Here is a 22,762-nt window from a genome sequence, read left to right as displayed (position 1 = left end):
CTACTCTCTGCTTTGAGGATGTGAGTTAGTGGTACTGTTGGCATGGCTTCGCCAGCAGTCAAGTGGGCTTATCCTGTTTTCTCCTAGTTCTTTGCAATTATTACCAGATAAGGTCCCACAGGAAAGGCTACTGCTGTTCTGTTGTACTGAGCTGGTTATGTTTCAGTCTTTTTTGCCTCGGTATAATTTTGCCTAAAACCTCATTTGTTTGCAAATGCACTGTGAGTGCCTCTTTTCAATTGCCGTTCTTCAGTCTACATCAGGCAGATACAAATCTGAATTAAAAGGAGATGGTGGGATAGAGAGTGGTTCATATCATGGGGTTGTCTGCACACCATGCTGACCTGTCCAAATGAGAATTAAGGTTAATTTAAATTACTTGTCGAGCACTCCTCCCTATCACTCACTAGTACAGTCATGCCTTCTAAAGTAACTCAATGCCATAATTATCTACTATAATAATCAAAATGTTATCTGAATCTATAGCCTGTTTTGCTCTTATCCAGTGATGATGATTATTGTTAATGTTTATCTGTATTCATGTAGCATCATGAACCAGGACCCTACCATGCTGGATGCTCCACAAGCAGAGACCAAAAAATACAGTCTCTGCCCCAGAGAGCTTACAATCTCAAGATGAGGTGGACAAAAGGAGAAGGATAAAGACAAGGAAGTAGACAGAAAAAGATAATACTGGCAGTCTGCTAAGCAATAGAGACAAAGAATTTCTGAAAAAATGAAACTGAATTTTTAACAGATGCTTTAAAATAAACTACCTGTTGTTTACACGAGGCTCAAATAAAAACAAAGCAAGTGCTTTGTGCTCCCTCTTCTGGCTCTGTTGTGTGCAATAAAGTAATAAAGCATGTTCCCTGAAGATACTTGTTATTCATGAGACCAACACACCAAGCATGAGAGTACAGGAAAGAAAATGTATCTTGCTTTGAAAGCATACAAAAAACTTAAACCATGTTCAGACTGTCTAAATAGGATAAGAAATGGTGCATAATGTTACATTCATGAATATAATCTTTTATGTGTTTACTTATCTACTTTTTGCAAATATATAAACAAAACAAAACTTCATTGGAGCTTTGACTTAACAGATTAAAGTCTTTAGTGTAAGGCAAATTTATATTTGAAGGGAACATGCATTGAGACAGCATGTAGAAGAGGGCAGCATTCTTCTAAGGTGGCTCAAATTTTTTCGGATGTGTAGTAACGTGGAAAGAGGTAGACCTAGAATTTACCTTTATTGCATTTTAAATCAAACAAAATAAATGTGAACTCACTGTGAAGTTGGGGTAGGTAAGCAAGAATTAGAAGAGGCATGTATACGTTGTGAAAAAGCCAAGAAGTAAAACCCAGAATCCACCAGAATCAGAAGATTTCCCTCTAGCTTTGAATGGGCAGGGAACTGCCCTTGAGGAGGGTGTTTTTCACTGCAACCTGTGAGAGCAAAGTAGTACTGGTAGGCTGAGAAAGCTTCTTCTTGCTGAATTAGCTTTCTAAAACTGATGGAGTTTGTTGTGTTAGCATGTGGTTCTGCTGCCTCAAACTCTCTCGATCTCTAGAGAAATGTGTGAACGGTGAGCTGGTGCTGAGCTCTTGTACGTAATTCACTGCCATGAGCAAAATTAGTAAGTTTTTCCTGTTCTCATTTGATTCCCTAGGGTGTTGTTGCTGATACTTCTCCACAAACAGTAGCATCTTCATCACAGGAAGCCAGTGGTCAACAGCAACAGATGACAGTGGAAACATCCAGTGAACACGCGCCTGCATATTCTTACCAACAGTCTAAGTAAGTAGGCATAGGCTTTGGAGTCAGAAGGGTTTGCTTCTTGATTATAGCAGGCCAAATTTGACTCCCTCTTTCAGAAATATAAATTCTGAATAGCTTTGTTAAGTTCTGATGAATTCTGGATCTATAGCAGTGTAATTAGCAAAAGGTTTTGGCTGACGTCCTCAATTTGGCAAAATGTCCTTGAGCTCCTGCCCATAGTGATATGCTCTCTAACTATCTGCTGCGTTTCTGGGCTCAGAAGGATCTCAACAACTGTGTTAACAATCATCATGCTGGGCTAAAGCAGCATCTGGCATCAGAGGTTAAAAAGGGCTTAAATTTTGCAGTGGTGAAAATATTGGCACAGCACGCATTGGCACACGTAAAGGTTTCTGTCTGAAAGTGTAGTTAATGAAGCAGTATAAATTACCCCGGTTTGGTATTTGGGATTGTGCAAAACCTCCATGCAGATACAGAACAGGCAGAACCTGGAAATGGAAGAAGAGGGATAAGAAGGAGATGGGTAGAAGCACTGTTCAATGTCTCCATTCTTCTGCTCCCTTTGTTTACTTCCCACGGAATACCTTGGAAAGTTCAAACTTTATAAACTGACAGCTGTATTTAGAACTTCTAAAGAGTCCCTTCATCTTCAGGATAATCTCTTCAAACACAACTTCTCTTTGCTACAATAAAAATCTTAACAAAGGGAAGGTTTCATATTGACAGGATACTCACTGGGACTGATAAATGTTGGACAGATTCTAGGAAGAAGCACAAATCCAGTCTTTCATTAATACATGTATATTGAACACCAGCATCACTTTGAAAATAGAATTATACATGTTTTATCTTGGGGAAGAAAGTAGAGAAATAGCCAGACAAGAAATACAATAGATATGTCAGTCAATGCATCATGACTCTGTACTCACCAGCATCAGATACGAGCTGGTATAGAAAAGATTAGAATTATAACAATTTGTCAATTGCTTTACTTCATTTTTGACCTCTGGAAGTGAAAGATGAATTTATTTGTCTACCATATGAGTATCAAATGGTTTCAGATTTATGTGGTTTTGACCACAATAAAAGAGAAGACTATTTATTGTCATGTCTATATCTTTATGTACATATTGCAAAAACAATCAATCACAAGCTACCCAATTGGAGACACAGACTATGTATGCTCATCCTTTCTAGCTGCCAGTCTCTCTAGCACCTATAAATAAATGATTGCAAAATACTTACAGCACATAAAAGGCAAAGAGAGAAATATGTGTCTGTACCATCCTGTTGACTTGTTTTAATGAGTGTGTTCTGTAGCATTTGGATCTGATGATTTCTGTGTTCCCTTTCTCTTACATCTCAAAGAAAAAGGACTGAGGTCTAGAGGCCCTCATAAGGTAGCTGTGAGCTGCAGATTCTGGCATTTTTCCAGCATAGGAGAAAACTACATTGCAATTCTTTATTGAAATGGATGCTGTGTTTCTTGCTCATGTGGTGAATTCCCTGAAAATGAGATCCCTCATCTTTCCTTGTCAGCTACAGCCTTTTTGCAGCGATGAATATACTTGTAATGGCACTGGCATTTATATTCAGAGGACTTTCTTTCTTTTTTAATCAGACAGGCAGATCCACCACAGATTTTTTTATTGTGCTTATTTCAGTATTTTTTTTAGTCTGAAATTGGCCCTCTATTTATATCTGCCAGTTGCAGGCAGAAATGCAGTGTGGGAAGCTGTAGAAACAAACCAAAATATACACAATCTCTGTCTTTAAAAATTAACTTCTGACAAAATATTCCAGTAACCGTTAATATAAAACCAAGTGAATTTGTTTTATAATTAAAATATTAGTTTATTACTCTGCTTTTCAAAGGGCACATTTATCAATAACAACCATCATGCCAGATATAAAACGGTGATTGTCAATGTGAGATATAAGAAAGTGATTAACATGACTGGACAATGACTTTGTCAGATATAGGCAAAGGAACAGGCAGCCTATATAAAATTATTTCATGGGAGCTGATCAATCAGGAGAAAAGTTATAATGGTATATTTCCTTACATTTATTTTCTTTGCAACAATCGTGAAATTGCAGGCAACGAAGGAGAGAAAATGTACTAAGAATGAACTGGGTGGTATAAGGACTCTGTACTCTCTTTGTAAGTAAAAATAAACCATGAAACTTGGAATTTAAGTTCCACTTTTTAATCAGCATACGTGTTCTTTTATTTAATATGCTGAATGCTGTACTTGAGGATCCCACCCACAGAGTTCAGAAATGGTAACTTCATGGCAAAAACCTGGCTACATATTGTGTAGATAAAAAAAGCCCTTGATTCTGAGCAGAGGAATCTACTTTATGAGGAAATTGCCTTAATTATTTTAGGTCCTACTCCCTTTTTCCTTGTAAATATTTAATTTTGCACATAAAAGCATGAAGACTATGAAGTGGAGATCAATGCATATCCTTGCCCCCAAAAAGTATATTCTCTTACCTCCAAGGTAAACTCTGTTGGACAACATACTCTGATTTTAAATGTGGAAAGAAATCTCTTTTTCTGGAGCCTTTTGTAGGCAAACTCAATGCCAGGTTAGATTAGAGGGCGAGTGCTGTGTTGGTGATATTGGACTTTCACACGTGTGGCGACCACTCAACCCATAGGGGCAGTAAAATCTCAGGAGGTGAGCTTCCAGCTTGAGTAGTCCTACCAGAAATTATGCATAGAAAACCTGAAGACAATAGTTAATTGTTGCATTCCACGTAAATCTGTTCTTAACTTTCAAAATATTAATTTTCAGGTGTCATGCAATGAAAAAGCCCTTTGGCAAATTTAATATTTAAAATTATAGTTCTGTGTTTACACACCGAGACAAAAAGTTCTGTGGCAAATGTTAGGTTATCGACGTTCTTCAAATTTAACTCCTAATTTTAAAATTTATTTTAAACTATGCTAGGCAAATGCATTAATGTTTGAGAAAGAAAAGGTGCTGGACTTTCTTGTGTTGAACTTTGGTCAGGAAAGGATTTTTTCCATGTAAGCTCTAAAGACTCTGGGAAAAGCAACAGCTGACCCTTACAGATAGCCCTAGACATAGAATAGAATTTTTATGTAGGTTCTGGGTCTCTCTTTAAGATCTCATACAGTCTTTTTCAAATAAGCTAGATGTGACATATCTTTAAGTAGCATGAAACATCAAAAACACAAAATGAGAGGTATCTTCTGTAAGAAAAAGATTGATCATTTTCCTTATTCTCCGTGCTAAATTTAGGAGGATATTACCCTATATGATAGAAAAATATATATTTTTCTAATTAATATTGCTTTGAAGGTTTCTGCTAAGTTAGCCTTAACTGGCTCATTAAGCAGACTGCTCCACAGTGTAATTGTTCTTGCCATCAGAAAATGTGTTCTTTCTAGCAAATTGGTTGCATTCTTTTATTGTAATTTTATCTTTCATTTTATTATTAATACTCAAAATAAATAGTGGCACGTATTATTACGAAAATATTCACCCTCTTACTGAATTACCTGTGAAAGATTTGCACAGTGTTAAGCCATGTATTCATCTCATTTCAGTGTAGTTAGACTGCCTATTAATGCCTAGCATTCAAAGAGTAAATTCATCTGCTGAGGATGTGTTAATGTCCCCAAAGTAGGAGTTCCCTATTTTTGCCTGACTATTTTCAGCTTAGTCGTGGTATCATATTTAAGCAGCTGCAAAGTTAGTTTAGCTTGGATTACTTTTAAAGGGAATTGGGTGGAAAAAAAAGGAGAGGAGGCTGTTTCAAAGTTGTTTTGACTTAATGACCACTTTAATTCAATTGTTTTTACAGACAATAAACAGGACTGAAGAATGTCGGTCTGAAATCTTTGCCTTGAATGGAGAAACTTCACTGAACAAGAAGTTGGCTTCCAGTTTGCACAGGCGTCAAATGAATGCTTTTTTTTTTCTACCTTTCCCAACGAAAACAAAACAGTGTTTTTATGTGCTGTGCAAATGGTTCCGTCATGTAGTCTGACAATTTTATTTTTGCTATTTTTTTTTTTTTTCAACTAGAGGAAAAACCCAGAGGAAAAATGCTGGGTTGACATTTCATCTGGACGAACATTTGAATTCAGAATTTACCTGGAGGTGTAGCTAGATTTTTTTTTTTTTTAAACAGAAAAACTGATGATGTCAAGAGGGAGCAAGTTGCGATGAAAACCAATTGTCTTCCTCAAAAATTAAGCTACTCTTTTTCTCTCATTTTCTTTTTCTTCTTGTTTTAACCTAGAGTATTTTTTGATTTTTTTGTTTTTTGGGTTTTTTTAAAAGAAATGTTTAGGTAAGGTTTATCTTGAATCTTAATTGCCTTAATTTTAAGGACGTCAAAGGCTCTCAAGGCAAGCTGTCAACGTCTTGTTAGAAAACCCGAGAATGAATTGAAACTGCTCACACCGGTGCTGGTGCAGAAGTTTAATAGACTGAGTTTTTGGGGTGAACAAAAAATAAACTGTACAGTTTAAAAGAAAATGATTTTCTTCTTTTGAAGAAAAGTTGATGATAAAAGGAACTGTGGCAACTGAAAGGATTGGAAAAATGCTGGGACTTTTATGAACTTTGTCTTAAGTGTTGACAGAAAAAAATCTAGAAGGCTAAAGCATTTTACAGTAAAGTTATTGAATTGAGAAAAAAACTTGCTGCATTATAGAGAATGCAGGGTTTTTTTCTTGCAGAATGCAGATTTTTTTATTTACAAAGCGTGATCGCTAGCAAAAGCATTAGTGCTTTTTATCTGCAGTCTTTTTTATGAGCTTTAAGAAGTTTTTAGTCCGCTTTGCTTGTCACATTGCAAAAACCTAGCTTAAGAGCATTAAGAAAACTTAAGTAGATAGGAGCTTATGGTCAAAAAAAGTGCAAAAAAAGCAATAGATAGAAGAAATTGTTGACAATTTCTGTAGTCTTTCCTAGTTGTGAACAAATGCAGCCTATGGATGGCCTATTTTATACCAAAGATGAAGTGACACCCTAACGCAGTCCAGAAGATAGAGGGTTTTTTTCTTTTTTTTTAATCTTTATTTGACCTACATGGCCGGACCAGTTCTTACTTTCTTGTTTGTTTAAACTATCTTCCACTGGTGTTTTACATACTGCATAAGTTTATAGTGGAAATTTCAGAATAGTTGGTATCAGAAGCTGTCCAGGTTTTTGATGATGTGCTTTGGAGAACATTCCAAAGCAAGGGGGATTGGGCTACCAACTAATCTGTTCAGGCAGGCTTTAATTTTGGGGAATTTTTCTCTTTAATTACCTGATCTTTGGTATTTCTAATGAAACAACAGTCTTCCTTCTGAATTCTAACATACCAATTCATTTCTTCACCTCAGTCTTTGTCATCGTCCAGCATGCATAGCCACCTTAATTGTGCATTTATTTCTCAGTGTTACATTTGAGTTGCCAGGTAGATATAAGAGAAAGCAAATTTGATATTTGTTCTCATTTTAGCTTTCCCAGTCAAGCAGAAATTTTGAAAATTTTGTCGTATTGTCATGCAGGCGGGAAGTTAAAAATTGTTCTTCTCTGCTATGATTTCTGTTGTCTTAATATGTTGGCTGACAATCACTAATTAGTATGATCAGGCAAAAACAAAAAAAATTAAATTTCATCCACCAAAACCTGTTTTAGGAATGACAATTATTTTCCATACAGAAATCTTGATTATGGCCCTTACTTCTTCCAAACAGACAAATGAAAAAGGTGAGAAGGAAGTCAAAAGATGATTTTTTTCCTTAAGGAGGCAGAAGTGAAGCAGCATTTCCATATATACATACATACATACACACATATCTATGTGTAAATATTAAACCAAACATTTTTAAACTTTCCTCCATCCAGAAGAGAGGGGAAGGCTCATCACATTTACTGTGGTGGATTAGAGACAGGGTATCCATTAAAAATAAGGAAAATTGAAACATGTATTGGATCAATCTGATTCAGCTGCCCAATCTTAAAAAGAGGTCTGTGTTTCCCTAACCTGACTTTTTGGGGAAAAGAACACAATTATTTTTTTAAATTGATAAAACAAGATCGTATTTTTTAACATAATGGGAGGGGGGAGGGGGTTTCCCAAGTAACTGCTGCTAGGTATGCAACATAGAAAAGAGAGAAATGGGAGTTCACGTCGTTCTTCACCATAGGAAGAGGGCCTGATTTTCAGAAGTGACAAAACTTCTGCTTCCCCCAAAGCAGTTGTTGATATTCAACACTTCTGAAAACCAGATGATGCCAAAGTAAAAGAACAACATCATCCACAACATGTTTTTAATTCAGAAACAAACTCCAAACCTCTCTTTCTGTTTCATGTGCTGTCTCATTACTTGTCGCTTTTTGAGAGGGGCACTTGAATTTTGTCCTTGGATAAAGGTTCCCTCTTTCTTTAGAGGGCATATGAGGGAAAAAATCAATCTAGCCTTATTTTCTTCCTTTCTACACATACTCTCTTTCTGTCTCTCTCGGAATTATTTGTACAATGGAGATAACCCCAGGCACAAGTCAGTTAAATATGAAATAAAGACATTTGTTTCTGTGTTAGTTCTAATGTGACACACAAAAAGTCTCATTTACTATCAACAATGAGGCTACAAGGTAGCTACCATGTGGCTGATGAATATGCTGAGGTACCTTCTTGTTTCTATTCAGAACTCTGCTGCTTTATTTATACATTCAGAAACATTTTTCTTATTTTTTTCAGCAAAGTTAAACAATCTCAGTGTTTTTTATTAAGCCAGGCAGGCAACATGATATCACAGTGCCTGTCACTTTAAAGTGTTTCAAGTGCATTCTGTATTAGAATTGTTCCCTTTCTTTTCCATGCTATAATGTTCAATGGTGTTTGAAATCAAAAGAAACAAAGCAAAGAAGTAGAGGAAGAAGAAGAGGAAAGAAAATGGACCCCTTAAATACAATTCATCATCTTAGTGATCCCAAAAAGTCAGTGAACTGGTACTTGAAATCTATGAATTGTAAACACTGTGAGCCTTGATTATAAACAGTCATAGATCATAAGGTAAGAAAAAAGCTTATTTGGAACTTAAAAAATGCTCAGAAAGTTGTAACTCATTTCTAAAAGTTAAAAATGAGATTAAAGTGAAGAGTGAAATAGCAGCACACTTGCTGCATGGGTGTTGTCACTTGATGGCCTCTGAAATCTTAAACTGGTTTTCTTTATGTTTGTTCTGGCTAATATGGTTTGAAGGTTTATAGTTATGCTCTGTTTAGTTTCTGGTTTCCTTTTTTTTTTTTTTTTTTGAAGACCTGAATTTGTAAAGTCAATATCTTTGTCTTTGTTGCCAAATTAGCTTTAAATATCAGGAGAGTTCCTGAAAGATTGCAGAAGCAACTCTAGATGTCTAAGGCAATGGTGCCTGGCCCAGAGGTCTAGAAGTAATGTCAAATCCATAAACTGAACTGCGTACGTATTTTCCATCACACCTGAATTCTTGTAAATAATCAAATCTGGATGTTCAGGTTTGGTAATTTTTTTTTTACCGTAAAAGATAAATACAAAAGGGGTGTCAGAAAACTATGAATTATGGCTAGAAAATTCTGAATACCTGGGCTTGTCACGTAACATTGAGGGGAAAAAGAAAAAAAGACACGGTGGAACTGAAGAGAGTGTTATATTTGCAGGTGCTGACCCGAGTGTAGATCAGGGCACTGAAAAAATCTCACTGTTCCCGCTGAGATTGCAGAGGGACTCTTCTTCCTATCTGGCTCTACTGCTGGTTTTGTAAGCACTTTTCACCTGTGACAGTCAGGCCTCAAGTTGTGAATGTCCTCTTTTTGCCTTCTGGTGAAACAGACTCTTGAAATGTCCTTAGCCTGTGCTTACTTGTGTAGTTCTGTTTACCAAGAGACTGCCTTGGTTGTGTTGGTCAAGATATCCACCGTAATGCAGAATGAGGCATATCTGAGAGCAATTGCATCACATTGTATCATCTTCTGCTATGGATGCATGCCCAAACGTGGAAGATAAAGGCTGGTCATTAGAGAAGTGAGGGCTTAAACTTTCAACGGGCAATTGGACTGTAGCATTCGAATGGATTTTTACTCGAGTAAAAATCAAATGAAGGGTATTATTTATGTATGTATGTGTACCAAAACTCAGCAAATTTGAGGAAGCCTGCATTGTAATAAAGTTTATTTTTAATATGTCATAGTATTTGGATCTATATTATGTTGTTTATGGTACTGAAGATTGAGACTGATCCTAAGTGTTTAAAAAATTGCCATGCTTCATGGTTTTAAGCTTGATGGTGCTCCTCATGCCACTTCATTTTAATGCTGAGGTTGACATGAGCAAAACAGGTTTAGGCAGACTCACTTAACTCCACCTATAGCAAGAGTCATGCTAAAGAGTGATAATGTGCTTAAAGTAAAGAATCAATCCATTTTTAGTGATGAGACCAAATGTGGTAGTTGAAGATAGTAATGTTTGATACACGCGTGGTCAACATTTCCTTTCAAAACTTTATTTAACATGAAATTGGTCTGGATATAAAAGAAGTGCCCTAGGGTAGGGGATTTTCCTGGTCTTTCTCGGTAGCCCACGTGATCCAAGAAAACAGGCACGGTGTGATGGAAATGCCAAACAGAAAACAACAAAACTGCTGACATTTGGTGCATTGGTCCTTTCTGTTTAATGACAATTGACTCTAGTAACGAGGATTCCTTTCGTTTCTACGGCCCATACCCACAGTCATGCACGCACACTTTCTCAGAAGGAGGGCTGAGTGAGCAGCAGATTTCTCCTCCTCTTCAGGGGAGCAGATTTCTAGAATCTCATCAAGCAGCAAAGATGCAGAGTAAAGAGAGTTACTTTCCTCTCAAAAAGAGCACCAACTTTTTCTATCTTGCTCCTGTCACCCAAATAGGCTAGAGCTCTGTATGTACCCCAGAGATTTATTCACCTTTGTGCCTCAAAGCAGGCAGAAGAGACCCTTTCTTCTCCCCTTTATTAACATGCTCTTTGTTGAAATTGAACAGAAAATTATGAGAGTAAAGCTGTAAAAGAAATGAATCCCAGAGCTGGTTCAGGTTTCCATGATAAGAAAAAATTCTTGTGTTTGTTGAAGTTGTTCAGTTCAACTCTTAATTCCCCAACAGTGACAGCTGAGTTCTTTCACCTTAATAAAAATGTGTAATGAAGTGGAAAATGTCAGCCTTTGACAGGTTCACAAATCCATTTTTCCTTGTAGGTCCAAAGCCTGCAAGGTGTAAGCACCTTCCAAGATCTGGATCTGTTGTCCTTAAAAGAGTACCTGCCCAACGTTAATTTTCTGCCTTTAAGTGTCTTTCTCTTGGATAATAATTTTATGAATTTGGTGAAATTTACAGTCAGTTATATTTTTAAAAGCCCAAAAATACAGCCTAAAGAAGAGAACATGATGTTTATGTAATTGAAGTATTATTAAATATGATGTATTCCAGAGTGGAAGAAAATTCTACTATCTTTTTGAGGCAAAACAATTTTATGTAAAATCAGGAAGTGTACAGAATTCATTTAGGAATTTTTAATTGTTTTCCTTTTTAAAGGAGAATGAATAGATTCTATCTGTAAGAAAAATCAAAGCAGCTTTGAAAGCAGATGAACTTCCTATCGAGAAAAGATGCATCACAAAAATGGGTCAGAGGTTCTTTACAGCCCTTACAGACTTCACTGCAGCCAAAATGTAGAATACAGAACCTCTGTGATACATTTAAATTATGAATCTTATTTATATGGGCATCTGTGTGCTGATGTCTCAGAATGTCTCTGAAAGATCTGTACTGCTATGATTTTTTTTTTTATGTTTTCCATTTGTAACACAGTCCTAAATAGCTGCCATTTTCCCACTCCTGGGGCTTTCTGTAGATCAGTGGATGTTAGGTTTAAACTTCTGTTTTCTTTGATGAAGCTTTCAATAAAAAAATAAAGAAAGAAAAGAGCTGGGTGACTCTGTGTTCTTGTGGCACCTTTGTGGAGAGGCTTCCCATGGCTGTGACTCTTGTGGCTGAGCACAGAGGGAGCAAAAAGGCTTTGCAGCAAAGTCTGCATCTTCACCAAATAGAAGGGAGGAATCAGAGAAACAGGACAGCTCTGCTGCCCTGCCAGCAGCACGGCCACCCACGTGCTAGGGGGTGATATCCAGGAGGAAGTGTTTCCCACACCAGGACTGAGTGTACATTGCTGCTGGCTGTCTGCTGTCCAGGCTCTCAGCTGTGCACCTGCTAGAAGAACATTGCCTCTGCTTCTGAGGTTTATTTTAAAGAGTGACTTCAGGGCAAAAGTTGCCACATGGAAGACAGAAAATCTTTATTTGTGGAATAAGTACAGCCTAAGCAGTGGTAGAGTGAGCCATACTTCATCTTGAAAGGAAGGTGGAAAGTAAATTACCTCCTCAGCCATATCTCACAGGGAACGAGGTCTTTGGTGCATTCCCCGTGGCTGCTTCGCTCAGCAGCTCTCTTGTTGCCACGTGCATTTCTTCCCACCAGGCAGTTTCTGTGGCAAAGGTGAGGATGGGGTGGAAGGGTCCAGCTCCAGTCTCCTCCCCAGCTGAAGGAAGTGGCTTTGTTCACAGGCTGGGAATCACTGAGTGCTCCTTTCTACCTGCCTGTCTCCTTCAGCCTTATACATGTTTTGTGGGATTGCCTGCACTCTTTCTTTTCTCTTTGTTTTGCCCAATGAAATACACATCAGTGAGCTTCTAATTCCCTCAGCCTAATCAGGAAAGAGCAAAGAAATCCTTAGAGGAATAAGGTGGGGAAGCAGTTGAGAGTTGAGAGGGTTTTTTTCAAGCGCAGCTGTACTGAAATGTGCATTACTGCTGGCCATGATGATGGTGAGAAAAGGAGGAAGGCAGGAGGCTGAAGCTGCAGCCTGCCTGGAGCTCTGAGTGGTGGCTGAGGAGGCTGGGGAGATCAGCAGAAAGTGGGACACTGTGTTCCACTAACACAGACGGTGCAAAGGTGGTTTATAGCTGATGTTCTGGGGTCAAGTCCATCTTTGTCCCTGCCAGGACTGCTCCATTTCCAGTATTATACCACTTCAAGCTCTACTCAAATGAATTTGCTAACAACTGTGGCATTAGTGGTTTTGGTTTTATTGTCTGTCAGTTGGCTCTCTGTGTGCACATGGAACCAGTTTCAGGGGAGTTTGCATCAGCTTCCACAGAAGTTCAGGTAAGAAGGTTTTATCTTCTCATCCTCCTGGCCCCACTGTCAGTGTCCAAAAAAAAAAGGTTAAGTGGCAAATTATATCATTGTATCTGTCTCAGCCTTAGAATTAAAGAGTAAGGACAAATGGGCTTTGTTATGTGTGAGGTATGTTTGTTCCAGAGGGCAAAAGGCGTTTTTATCAGTAGTCTGCATCTGGAATGGATGTCCATGACTTCCATGTGGAGAAAACAATGTCCTTTGATTGTCACTCCTTGAGATTTCAAGTAGAGGGGAAGAGAGAAAACAAATCAGTAGCTGGTATAGCATAAATTCAGGACAATTCCACCATTAGCAGGTTTATATAAATTTTAATTTTAATATTTTGGATGACCAGAGTTTGCCCATTATGACCAAGGTCTCAGAGTGCCAATAATGATCAGCAACCACAGAAGCAAAGGGTCAGGAGCAGACAGGACTGCAGCAGAAGTTACTGAAAGCACCAAGCAAGCCATGATTCAAACCAAAGTGTCCATCTGACTGTTGGCAAAGTTGCTTTGGCCTTTGTCTGTGCCTCAGCTCCCTGCCCCATTCGTTTCATCCTGATCTTCAGCAGAGCACCGTGCACTGGGCGAAGGCAGCACCAGCCACGCTGCTAATTAATGGCAAACAGAAGTGGTCCTGAGGCTGCAGGCAGTGGGAGGATTTCTGCCAGGCAGATAACAAGCCTGCCTGGAGGGGAAGGTGCTGCCCAGCACATGCAGACAGGAGGCTGCAGCTCCCCACTGCTGCACGCAAGGCGGGCGTGGGATGTCTCCCATCGACAGGCAGGACACAGCACATCCCTCCACTGAAGCCCTACCAGGGCCTGTCAGTTTGGGGAAACACATGCACGGTCATCAAGGTTTGTTTACCAATGTTACAATGTTCCTGAAAAAATCCACTTTTTGGCAAGGTCCTGTGACCAAACCACTCCCTTCCTTTTCAAAATTTACATGTATAGACCTCTGCCAAAGCTGTGTTCACTTTTAGCCGATGCTTTGCACTGGTACCTCACTGAACTTACTTGAAGGAGCATAAATTATACCTAAATAATGTACTAGATATGTGCACTGCTTTGAATGGAGGAGTTGAAAGTCGATGCGGTTAAAATGATGCAGCTGTTTTTAAAAGTTGAATGGGCTTATGTTTATAGTGTGACTAGCTGAGGGCCTGGGTTCTGCTGCATGGAAATGCTGCTGAAAAATGGAACTGTGTGAAAAAAAGATAGAAACCATTATTTACACCTATTATTTGATTTATTTCACCATTCTTTACCAGTCAGTACATTCTCTGTCTTTTGTGGAATTCAGCCATTGACACGCAGCCAACTGAAAATTGTGTAAGCTCCTTGAACATAATTCCTGTGGGATTGAGCTCCATGTTTTTCACTCAGAAATCATTTCCTCCTTATTAACAGTTGTGCTACATCACACGGCAGCTGACTAGGATGGTCTCTTCCTCAGGTAGAGCAACTCCTGCCTGGTGTTAATCCTGTATGAAATACTCTTTAGTGGAGTCCAGGCTCCTCTGAGCTCTCCACACATCATCTTGCTTTTTTCTAGTTAGTCTTGGTGACATGCAAAGTTGTACTGCCACCATTGAGTCTCTTTTCAGTACAGAGAAAGGGGCAGAAGCAGGGAAGTAGACACATCTCAGCTGATACCAAGACACAGCAACCCTTAGCTGAAGAAAAGAACAAGCACTGCACAGAAAACTGAGTAAGCCACCAGGAGAAGCCGAGAGCTGACCCAGTGCTCCCTTTCTCTATTTGTGCTGCAAGTTCCAGGTTCTCCCCTTAGCAAGCATTCTGACAGCCTGCCTTTCTTGCTCTAAAGGTGAGTCTTTGAGAGGCCCAGAAAGCTACCAACAAAAAAAAAAAAAAAAAAAAAAAAAAAAAAAAAAATCATTTTTGCAATGTTTCACCCCTGTTTCTCAGTTGTGAGCCTTCAGTATTATGTCCCATGTATGCTTCCAAATAAGCAAGTAAATATTTATTACAGTAACACACAGTGGCCTCAGTCTCCATTGGATGCCATGCAAACACAGAAAAAAAGACATGTTCTGCCAGGCTTATGAGAGAGGGAAAAATTGTCTACCTAATTTATTCGGTGATTCAGATTTCTGATAGACCCTCGGACACACCTGAGTTCAGTGGGATTTGGTATTTCTTGTTACTTTTCACAGCAATAGCTGGCTATAACACACAGTTCAAGGACTGCTTTCCAAAATCTGTTACCCTTTTCCTATACTGATTGTGCTGTGAGGGCTTTGGGATATAAACAGCTGTTTGCAGATGCTGATTTTTGGAGAATATCCAATTTTTTTTTTTTCCAGTAGGAAAAATGTTCAAAAGAAACATCTACTACTGCTTAGAAAAATAGAATTACCCAGTAGTCTCAGTGCCACCAAAATCATCTTGAGGTGCATGATACACCCCTGTACAGACCTGTATGGCCAGGATGAAATATTTCTTCAATCCAAAAAGATGGCCAGACTGACCTTTACAAGGTACTAAAGCTCTGAGCGTGCTCTGGGTAGTGATGAGTGTTGTCTGCAGCAATGACTGAGACAGGATGCTCACAGCAGAGCTGTTTCCACCACACAAGGGAACTGGTTTGTCTTTGCAGAAGAGTGCCTCACCTGAACATAACTTTAATGTCTTGTGCAGCGAGCTGGCCATAAAATTGGCTCTTCTTTTGTCTTTTGCACTGGGGACAGAGTTTGGGTTAGAAGTGTTTTCTGAAAATGACACTTTTCCCTAGCTTTCCCTTTGAAAATGACCCTTTCCATGCTCACAGCATGCTGGGAACTGTGGCTGTACTTCTAGTGGGGATGATGCCTTGTCAAGGCTGACCGAGAACAGAGGCTAGACAGAGTTAAACAATAAAGTAGAGATTTATTAAAAGGCCTCAATGGCTGCACCTTGGGCAGCACAAGAGCCCAGCCAGGGTTACACCCACGATGAACCCAAAATGGTCACAAAATGAATGACCAGTCACAAGGTCTCTCACCTTTGTAAGTTCTGGTTGATTTGCATATTGGAGTTAATGGTCCAATTACACCTTTAGGTTATGAAGTCCCATCCTTCTTGTTTTTCTCTCTTCAGTCCACATTGTTTATGCTCTTGGGCCTAAAATTTAAATCAGTTGTCCTTGGTCCCAAGCCATTACTGTCATATGTTTCAGGTCTTGCAGCCAGCTCCTCTTGACAGGAAGTCCTGAGAACAAGTCCTTCATGTCTCCTCTCCTCCAAAAAAAGAAAAAAGAAAAAAGAAAAAAAAAGTGTCAGAAACTTCCTCCAGCTGTGGAGACCCAGGATCAGGGAATTGCAACAGCAAAAACCTCTGCTCTTTGGCTAAATTATAGTTGGTTTTATTGGATCTTCCTGCTCCTCCCAGTCCACTTCAAGCTTATTTATCTCTCCCTTCCCTATGACACATCCTTTCTGACATGCAGAGTTTAACTTTCTGACGTGATTGCTATTACTTGCCTACACAGCACCAAAGAGAAACCTTCAAAAAGTATAGCTTCAACAAGCTACAATCACACTGGATTCTCTGCTGGGAATTCTTCCATTATTTTTTCCCAAAGCATATAATTTTTTGTTAAGCTTGGAAAGAATTCTTATTAAAAAGTAGAGACTTGAGCATCAAAGCTCACTGTGGTAATGTGGACTGTTTACCTGAGAGAAGCAGTTTGTCTGTTGTGTAGGAGTATTAAATGTTCAAGATAATTGGACAAAAATGTGCAAAACTAAACAAACTTCCCAAAGAGAAGAGGTAGGAAAGAATCTTCCTTAGGCTTGGCAGGCTAGTATCCTATTTTTCCTCTCCTTTGGAAGCTGCTACAAAGGTTTAGATATGTGAACATGAGCTACCCTGGTGAGTGAATTAACAAATAATTCTGATTAATTCTGTGCACAGATTAAAGGGAAAGAACTGAAGCAGCATGGATGGCTGAGGTGCACACAGGCTGTGAGGGAGCAAGGACACTTGAATGTTAAGTAGCAAGATATCAGCATCTGGCCCAGAAAATTGTCTCCTCCTCACTGTGGCACAAGCAAGCTTTCACTTTTTTGGTAAAAAGGGCTCAGAAACACAGGATGAAAAAATTTATAGCAGGATTACTTTTTCCAGTAGTAATATCTACAATCATCCAAAATAAATTATTTACCAAAAAAAAAAAGGCCCCAGTCACTTTGCTTTTTCAGCTCCCTGTTGCCTGCCCCCAACCCCAGCACACAGAGACATTTAATCAACACAGCTACACCTGCCAACAGACCTTATCAGAAGTGCAGGGAGAGACACTGAGTATTTCAGACTTGTTTCAAAAAGAGTTACAGACGACCCACACTTGTGTGATAACTTTGTTTGCAGACTAAAGTGCTGACCAGAGAACACCAGATGTCTGTTTTCCTTCCTTTGCAAAGTTCTGCTTTCCCCTGGCCCTTTATGAAGTGCCATTTAGGAAAGGCGTTGTGCTGTGGATATGAAGGTATGTACCTCTGCATGAACAGATCCAGGATAGTTATATGTGATAAAATTACATAAAACATGCGTTATACTCAGTCTTCTTTAACCCAAAACCCAAACTCAGAACTCAGATGAAAGAGCAAGCTACAGAGCTGACAACCTGTTTCTTTCTTCCTACAACAGTTTCAGCAGTAAATCTGCTTGGTAGCAAGGCACACTGCAAAACATGCCTGTCCATTTGATCCACACCAGCGCCAGCTTGGGCTTTTGCCACCCTCACTTTTGGTGGCTGCAGATGCCACTAGGTGCCCCAGACACAGCAGAGATGTTGTCTGTAGAGGATAAAAAGCAGGGAAGTCTATGACTCTGGACAGGAAAAATCTTCCTGTGAAGAGGTCAGAGAAAGACCAAAGCGGGAGAGTCTTTTCAACCATAATGAGCAACAAAAAACCCCTCTCAGTCCTCCCCCATAGCTTTGCTTAAGAAGCCTTCAATCCCTCTTTCCTTGCAATTGAATTCATTACTGCTTCTGTCTGCACAGTAGCTCCCTGCAGCACTGTTCCCACTTCCCACCCAATGCAGATCTATTCAAAATATTTGGTGTTCCCGTTCGTGTTGAGCACTCCAAATGCAGAATGCCAGGAACAGCCGAGTGCGTGCTCGTGGGGCTTGGTCCAGCACAGCCCGATTCCACCATGGCAGCTGGCTGCTCCAGTGAAACTCCCGGGGGTCTCGTGAAATTACTGACATGAAAGTAGCGTTTGGGGCATGAAACGGAACTCATTTTTCAATTGACATTAAAGAGGAAATCATTTTAGTGTCAGCTGATACTGCCCAGACACATTTTCAGTAAGTAAGGCTCAGAAAAAGCAGTGGAAATACCTATGAGCTGTTCTAAGAATGAAGCCAGAGGCAGCGTGTGAGAGGTGCCAACTGAAGGAGTCCCTGTGTTGAACATGACATGAAATGGGAAACCTTATGGAATATGACCACGGAGAGAACAAGAGCAGCACAGGAGAATCAAGCATGGAAGGAGCCTAGATTGTGCTTTTGAAGAAAGACAGCGGAGATTTCAGAACTGTGATGCACGTGGTTATGTAAGGAATTCTTGTGACATTGAGGTAAGGAGGAAAAACCAATCCTGTCTATGCCCTCTTTCCTCAGCTTTGGAACACATGTGAACCCATTCCTTCCCTACAAGTTGCCAATACAACATCCAAATGTCACTTGGTTTCCCATTTTTGTACTCTTTCATTATCCTAGATTTCACTTCTACATCCAAATACAAACTTTGGAGGTTTTTACAAGAGTTTAGGTCTTACTTTTTCATATTATTTCTTTTTTAAATCAGAATCACTTCTGAGATGCATTCTATTATTCACAAAAATAGGTGATATTCCTACCATTTAGGACATAAAAACCACTGAAAGCGAGCTCGACCTGCAGTATGAGAGTACTTTCTTTTAATATGGAACCCACAATTCCCTGATGGATTTTTCTGCTGTATCTCTCTAGTAGCTCTTGAGGCCCCAGGTGAAATTTCTTTGGCTTCCCTTTGCTGGCTCTAGGCAGAGGTGGAAAGCTAAACAAGACCGATAGCACCAAATCCCAGGGTGTAAATATTTGGCTGTTGATTACCTAAATAATTTGCAGATTACCAGACACTATCAGCCCCTACTTTCTGCACAGTTTTGTGTCACTGCCTCTGCAGAGAGTTGTTGAATGAGGTTGTGCAGCAGCCCCCCAGAGAAAAGAGCACCTTGAGACCACAGGGGATAATGCCCATTTTGAACCGAGGAAGAAACCATTGGGGTGAAAAGGGGTCTCTTTCCTGCTCCCCAAAATTGTGACACCATCCCATTTACAGTCAGTTTCTTCATCAGACACCAGTTTGGGTGTGTGTTTGTAAACAAATCGTCTTCAAATTACTTTTTCAAGGTTTTATGAGGAAATGAATCAGCTCCCTAGTTAAATTCAAATTCTTTTTTGTATTCTGCTTTTCTTATATTTACTAAGAGCCCAGTCTGCCTCCCATCTCAGAGAAAAGACAACATTCCAAGAACTACAAAGGGAGCATATCATGTTCACAGTTTGGTTATATGTTTATTTATCTGTTAAGATTTGCTTTCTGTGAATCTTAGCTATTTTCCTGCTGTAACTCTTTATAGCAGAACACATTACTCTCTTACTTTTTCTAGACAGATCCTGTATAAATTTATGGTTCTGCATCAATAATAAGAGTCATTAATCATAGTAACAATGCACATCACTGGGTCTTCCAGGCATCCACCACTGAACTTGCTGAACTGTCCTACAAATGAAACCTTCCCTTTCTAAGTAATTATTTTCAAGCTTACAGAGAAACCAAGAAATTTTGTTAGAAAAACTGGTAGAAGAGAGAGATAATTTTTTCCCAATGGATTTGTTGAATGATGGTGGTGAGGAAGAATCTCAGCAATAGGAAGGCAGAAAGGAGGTTTATAGATATTAGGAAATGTTTCATTTCTGTAGTAAATGGAAGTTTGTTTTTTAACAACTCATAGTCAAAACATACAGACAAATATTTTGCTTAAAAAATTGTGTGAAAATTGTTCCCAAAAATTGCCATTTCTTTAGTTTAGTTTCCAATCTTCCAACAACCACATTAGCCAATAAGTACAACTTCTCTATATTCATTGTTTATTTACATACAGGAAAGAAATAGCAGGAGAAAAGTAATCTAGCAGATTAGAGCAATGGACAGTAAATCCAATTCTATACCAAGTAAAGTCAATACAAATTATTCTGCTGAGTTCACTGGATATAAGAAGCAGCCTGTGATTCAGACATCATAATATAAGCAGTGAGAAACAAAAGAACACAAGACCAAAAAGCAAGAATTGCAGAAATAAGGCAAGTGCTGAAACAGGAGTCACACATTACAACTCTTCTTTTTTGAGTGAACTTTAAGAACACATTTTGACAACGCTGAGTTTTGAAGGTCAAGGAATATATTTAATTTGGCAGCTATAAAGATGGTTCAACCACAACTCAAGTTCTGAAATCTTATCCAAGATTCTTCTCCCTCTTTATCAAGAAAGACTGCCAATGGATTAGGATGCTATCTCAGCAGGGATGGGATTTTCATTTAGTCATATCACTTCTCTTCCCCACTGCATTTCCATCCACTTTTTTGAGAGGGTTTGATGGCTGTCAGAGAGGTGAATGGAGCCTTAAGAGAGCCTGAGAACCACGTGGAGAAGTGATATACAACCACTGCATGGGCAAAGGAAAAAGGGAGCCTGGGGAAAGAAACTGAAGGAAGAAGTGTAGGGGGCTCATTTGCCTCAGCTGCAGAAACTAATTACAGCTGGTATATAGACATGTATTTGTGGTTGCTCAGCTATGTACTTGAAGTCTCTGCTTTCCAGGGAGACACAGAACATTGGACAAATTTTCCAGCCTTTTAAGAAACAACTCTGATCATTTTTTTAATTCACTGATTCATTTCAGGATATTAATCTGAAGAAAGGAAAGCTGATATTTGTCAGCTGCATTTTATTATTTAAAGCTACTTTATAGGAATATGAACATGATGTAATGTCACCACTCTTACTGATGAACATTTCAACTATGTTTTGTTTCTCTACAAAACTGGTTTTGCTGCATGTATTTCTGCCATGGAAGCCTTAACAATGTTGTGCCAATCCCTAGTCCTCAGTATAATTGTGAGTACACAGTTAGAAGTACATCATAACTCTGTATAAAAGAACATTCCAAATTTTGCATAACCTAGTGAAGAATTAGGCCTTTCTCACATTGGGCAGGCTCCCTCAGGCCTTGATCTGTTCTGATGTGCGTGCTGTCCTTGAAGATATTTCTCTAAAAAAGTAACCAGTCCATATTTTTTATCTTCAGAACCAAAAGAAAAAAAAAAAAGAAGAATTTTGAGAAAACAAGCCTACATCTTTCATATAAAACATGACTGCCTTTCTCTGACTATATGGCAAACATTACTCCAAGAAATCTTTAAAACAAATGATTGTTCTTATTGTCTAGAAGTTATGGTGTGTAACTTGTTCCCAAGAACTGCATCTACTGATAGAAATGGAGACAACTCATGCCAGGTAAAGTTGACAGGGCATCAGAGGGAAAAGTCCCAAAACCTTGTATTCATGTAAATATTTGCTCACTGTTAAAGGTTCTCTATGAGATGCAGAGGTTGAAGACATTGAAGATGTCTGCTGTTCCATCAGGTCTGCAAGAATCCAACCTTTCTAACTCAGACAGAATCGGGAGAGGAGACAGCTATAAATGTGAGGGAGTATTTCTCTTTTTCCATTACCCATTGAAGCTTTTTGTGGTTTTAAATGCTCACCAATGATTGCTGACCCATATCAATGAGACAGCCAAGGTAAGAAGCTTTAGGTGTTGAGACAGAGTGGAACCGATTGTGTTTTGATGAGCACTGTGGCTTCCATTAATCATGTGATCAGACCTTCCTTCTTTTGGTGTTTCGCTCCTTCCTTCCTTATTTTAAGGCCACTCGAACGTTTATTTTCCGGGCGGTGGGGCCGCTGCTGACTTATTTCCACCAGATGGCACCACAGACTGCGAGCCATAGCCACGATCTATACGTGCGTGTGTGTACATATTTGTATAGATGGATGTGCATAGGAGCGCAGCCACAGACATGTATTTGCTGGTGAAAACACTCGAGTACTAGACACCTAAACCCCTCAATTTCCTTGCCTCTTATCCTACCACACAAGGCAGAAGGAGGAGCAAGACCAACCAACACCAAGCATCGAGACGATGCTAGAAATAATGCTTCTGTATTTGACACTTTCAGGGTACAGGCACCCCAGACTATTTAAAAGAAAACTTATAAAGAGGCAGTGCATTTTATGATTTTTTACTTTTTAGGACAATTTAAAGTAGTCACTTTCTTCCAAACTGAAAGACCTACTGCATGGTCATTCTCATGTACAGTTCAGGTTTAGAAGGACTAATTTATGGAACAGAAGGATTATTTTATGGAATCCAAATGTGAAATCTTTTCACTCCAACTGTTCCATATCCAACGTGGTCTGCCCACCCAATGTTTCTGTAGGAAATGGGAAGGGAATGCTTTCTATCTTCACTGGTTACCTGCCTTATCTTAGTTTGACTCTTTCAGTAGTTTCATCTAACACGTTCCCTGTAAGAATGCTGTGGAAACCTGAAAGAGGAGCAGAAATTGATAAAGGACACAGAAAAACAATTTTACAAGAAACTGGCAAACAATACTCATAAAATTTTCCT

At 39.1% G+C, this 22,762-nt stretch overlaps 1 protein-coding gene across 2 annotated transcripts in view; it reads left to right on the top strand.

Moving 5' to 3' along the window:
• Window positions 1–6,626, top strand: part of RBMS3 (RNA binding motif single stranded interacting protein 3) — a gene marked incomplete at its 3' end in the record, with an annotated part of 434,589 nt that extends 427,963 nt beyond the window's left edge. Inside the window, exons 13-14 of one of the 2 annotated variants that reach the window (XM_084221492.1) lie at window positions 1,674–1,801; window positions 5,624–6,626. In XM_084221492.1, the coding sequence (XP_084077618.1) occupies window positions 1,674–1,801; window positions 5,624–5,630 (135 nt within the window). Of the gene's footprint in view, window positions 1–1,673; window positions 1,806–5,623 lie in introns of those variants that run through there. The other variant, XM_084221493.1, reaches the window with a different exon arrangement.
• Window positions 6,627–22,762: the final 16,136 nt, after the last annotated feature.

Source organism: Fringilla coelebs, assembly GCF_963513975.1.
Source record: "Fringilla coelebs genome assembly, chromosome: 1".
NCBI classification, from domain to species: Eukaryota; Metazoa; Chordata; class Aves; order Passeriformes; family Fringillidae; genus Fringilla; species Fringilla coelebs.
This window is presented reverse-complemented; position numbering and strand designations above follow the sequence as displayed.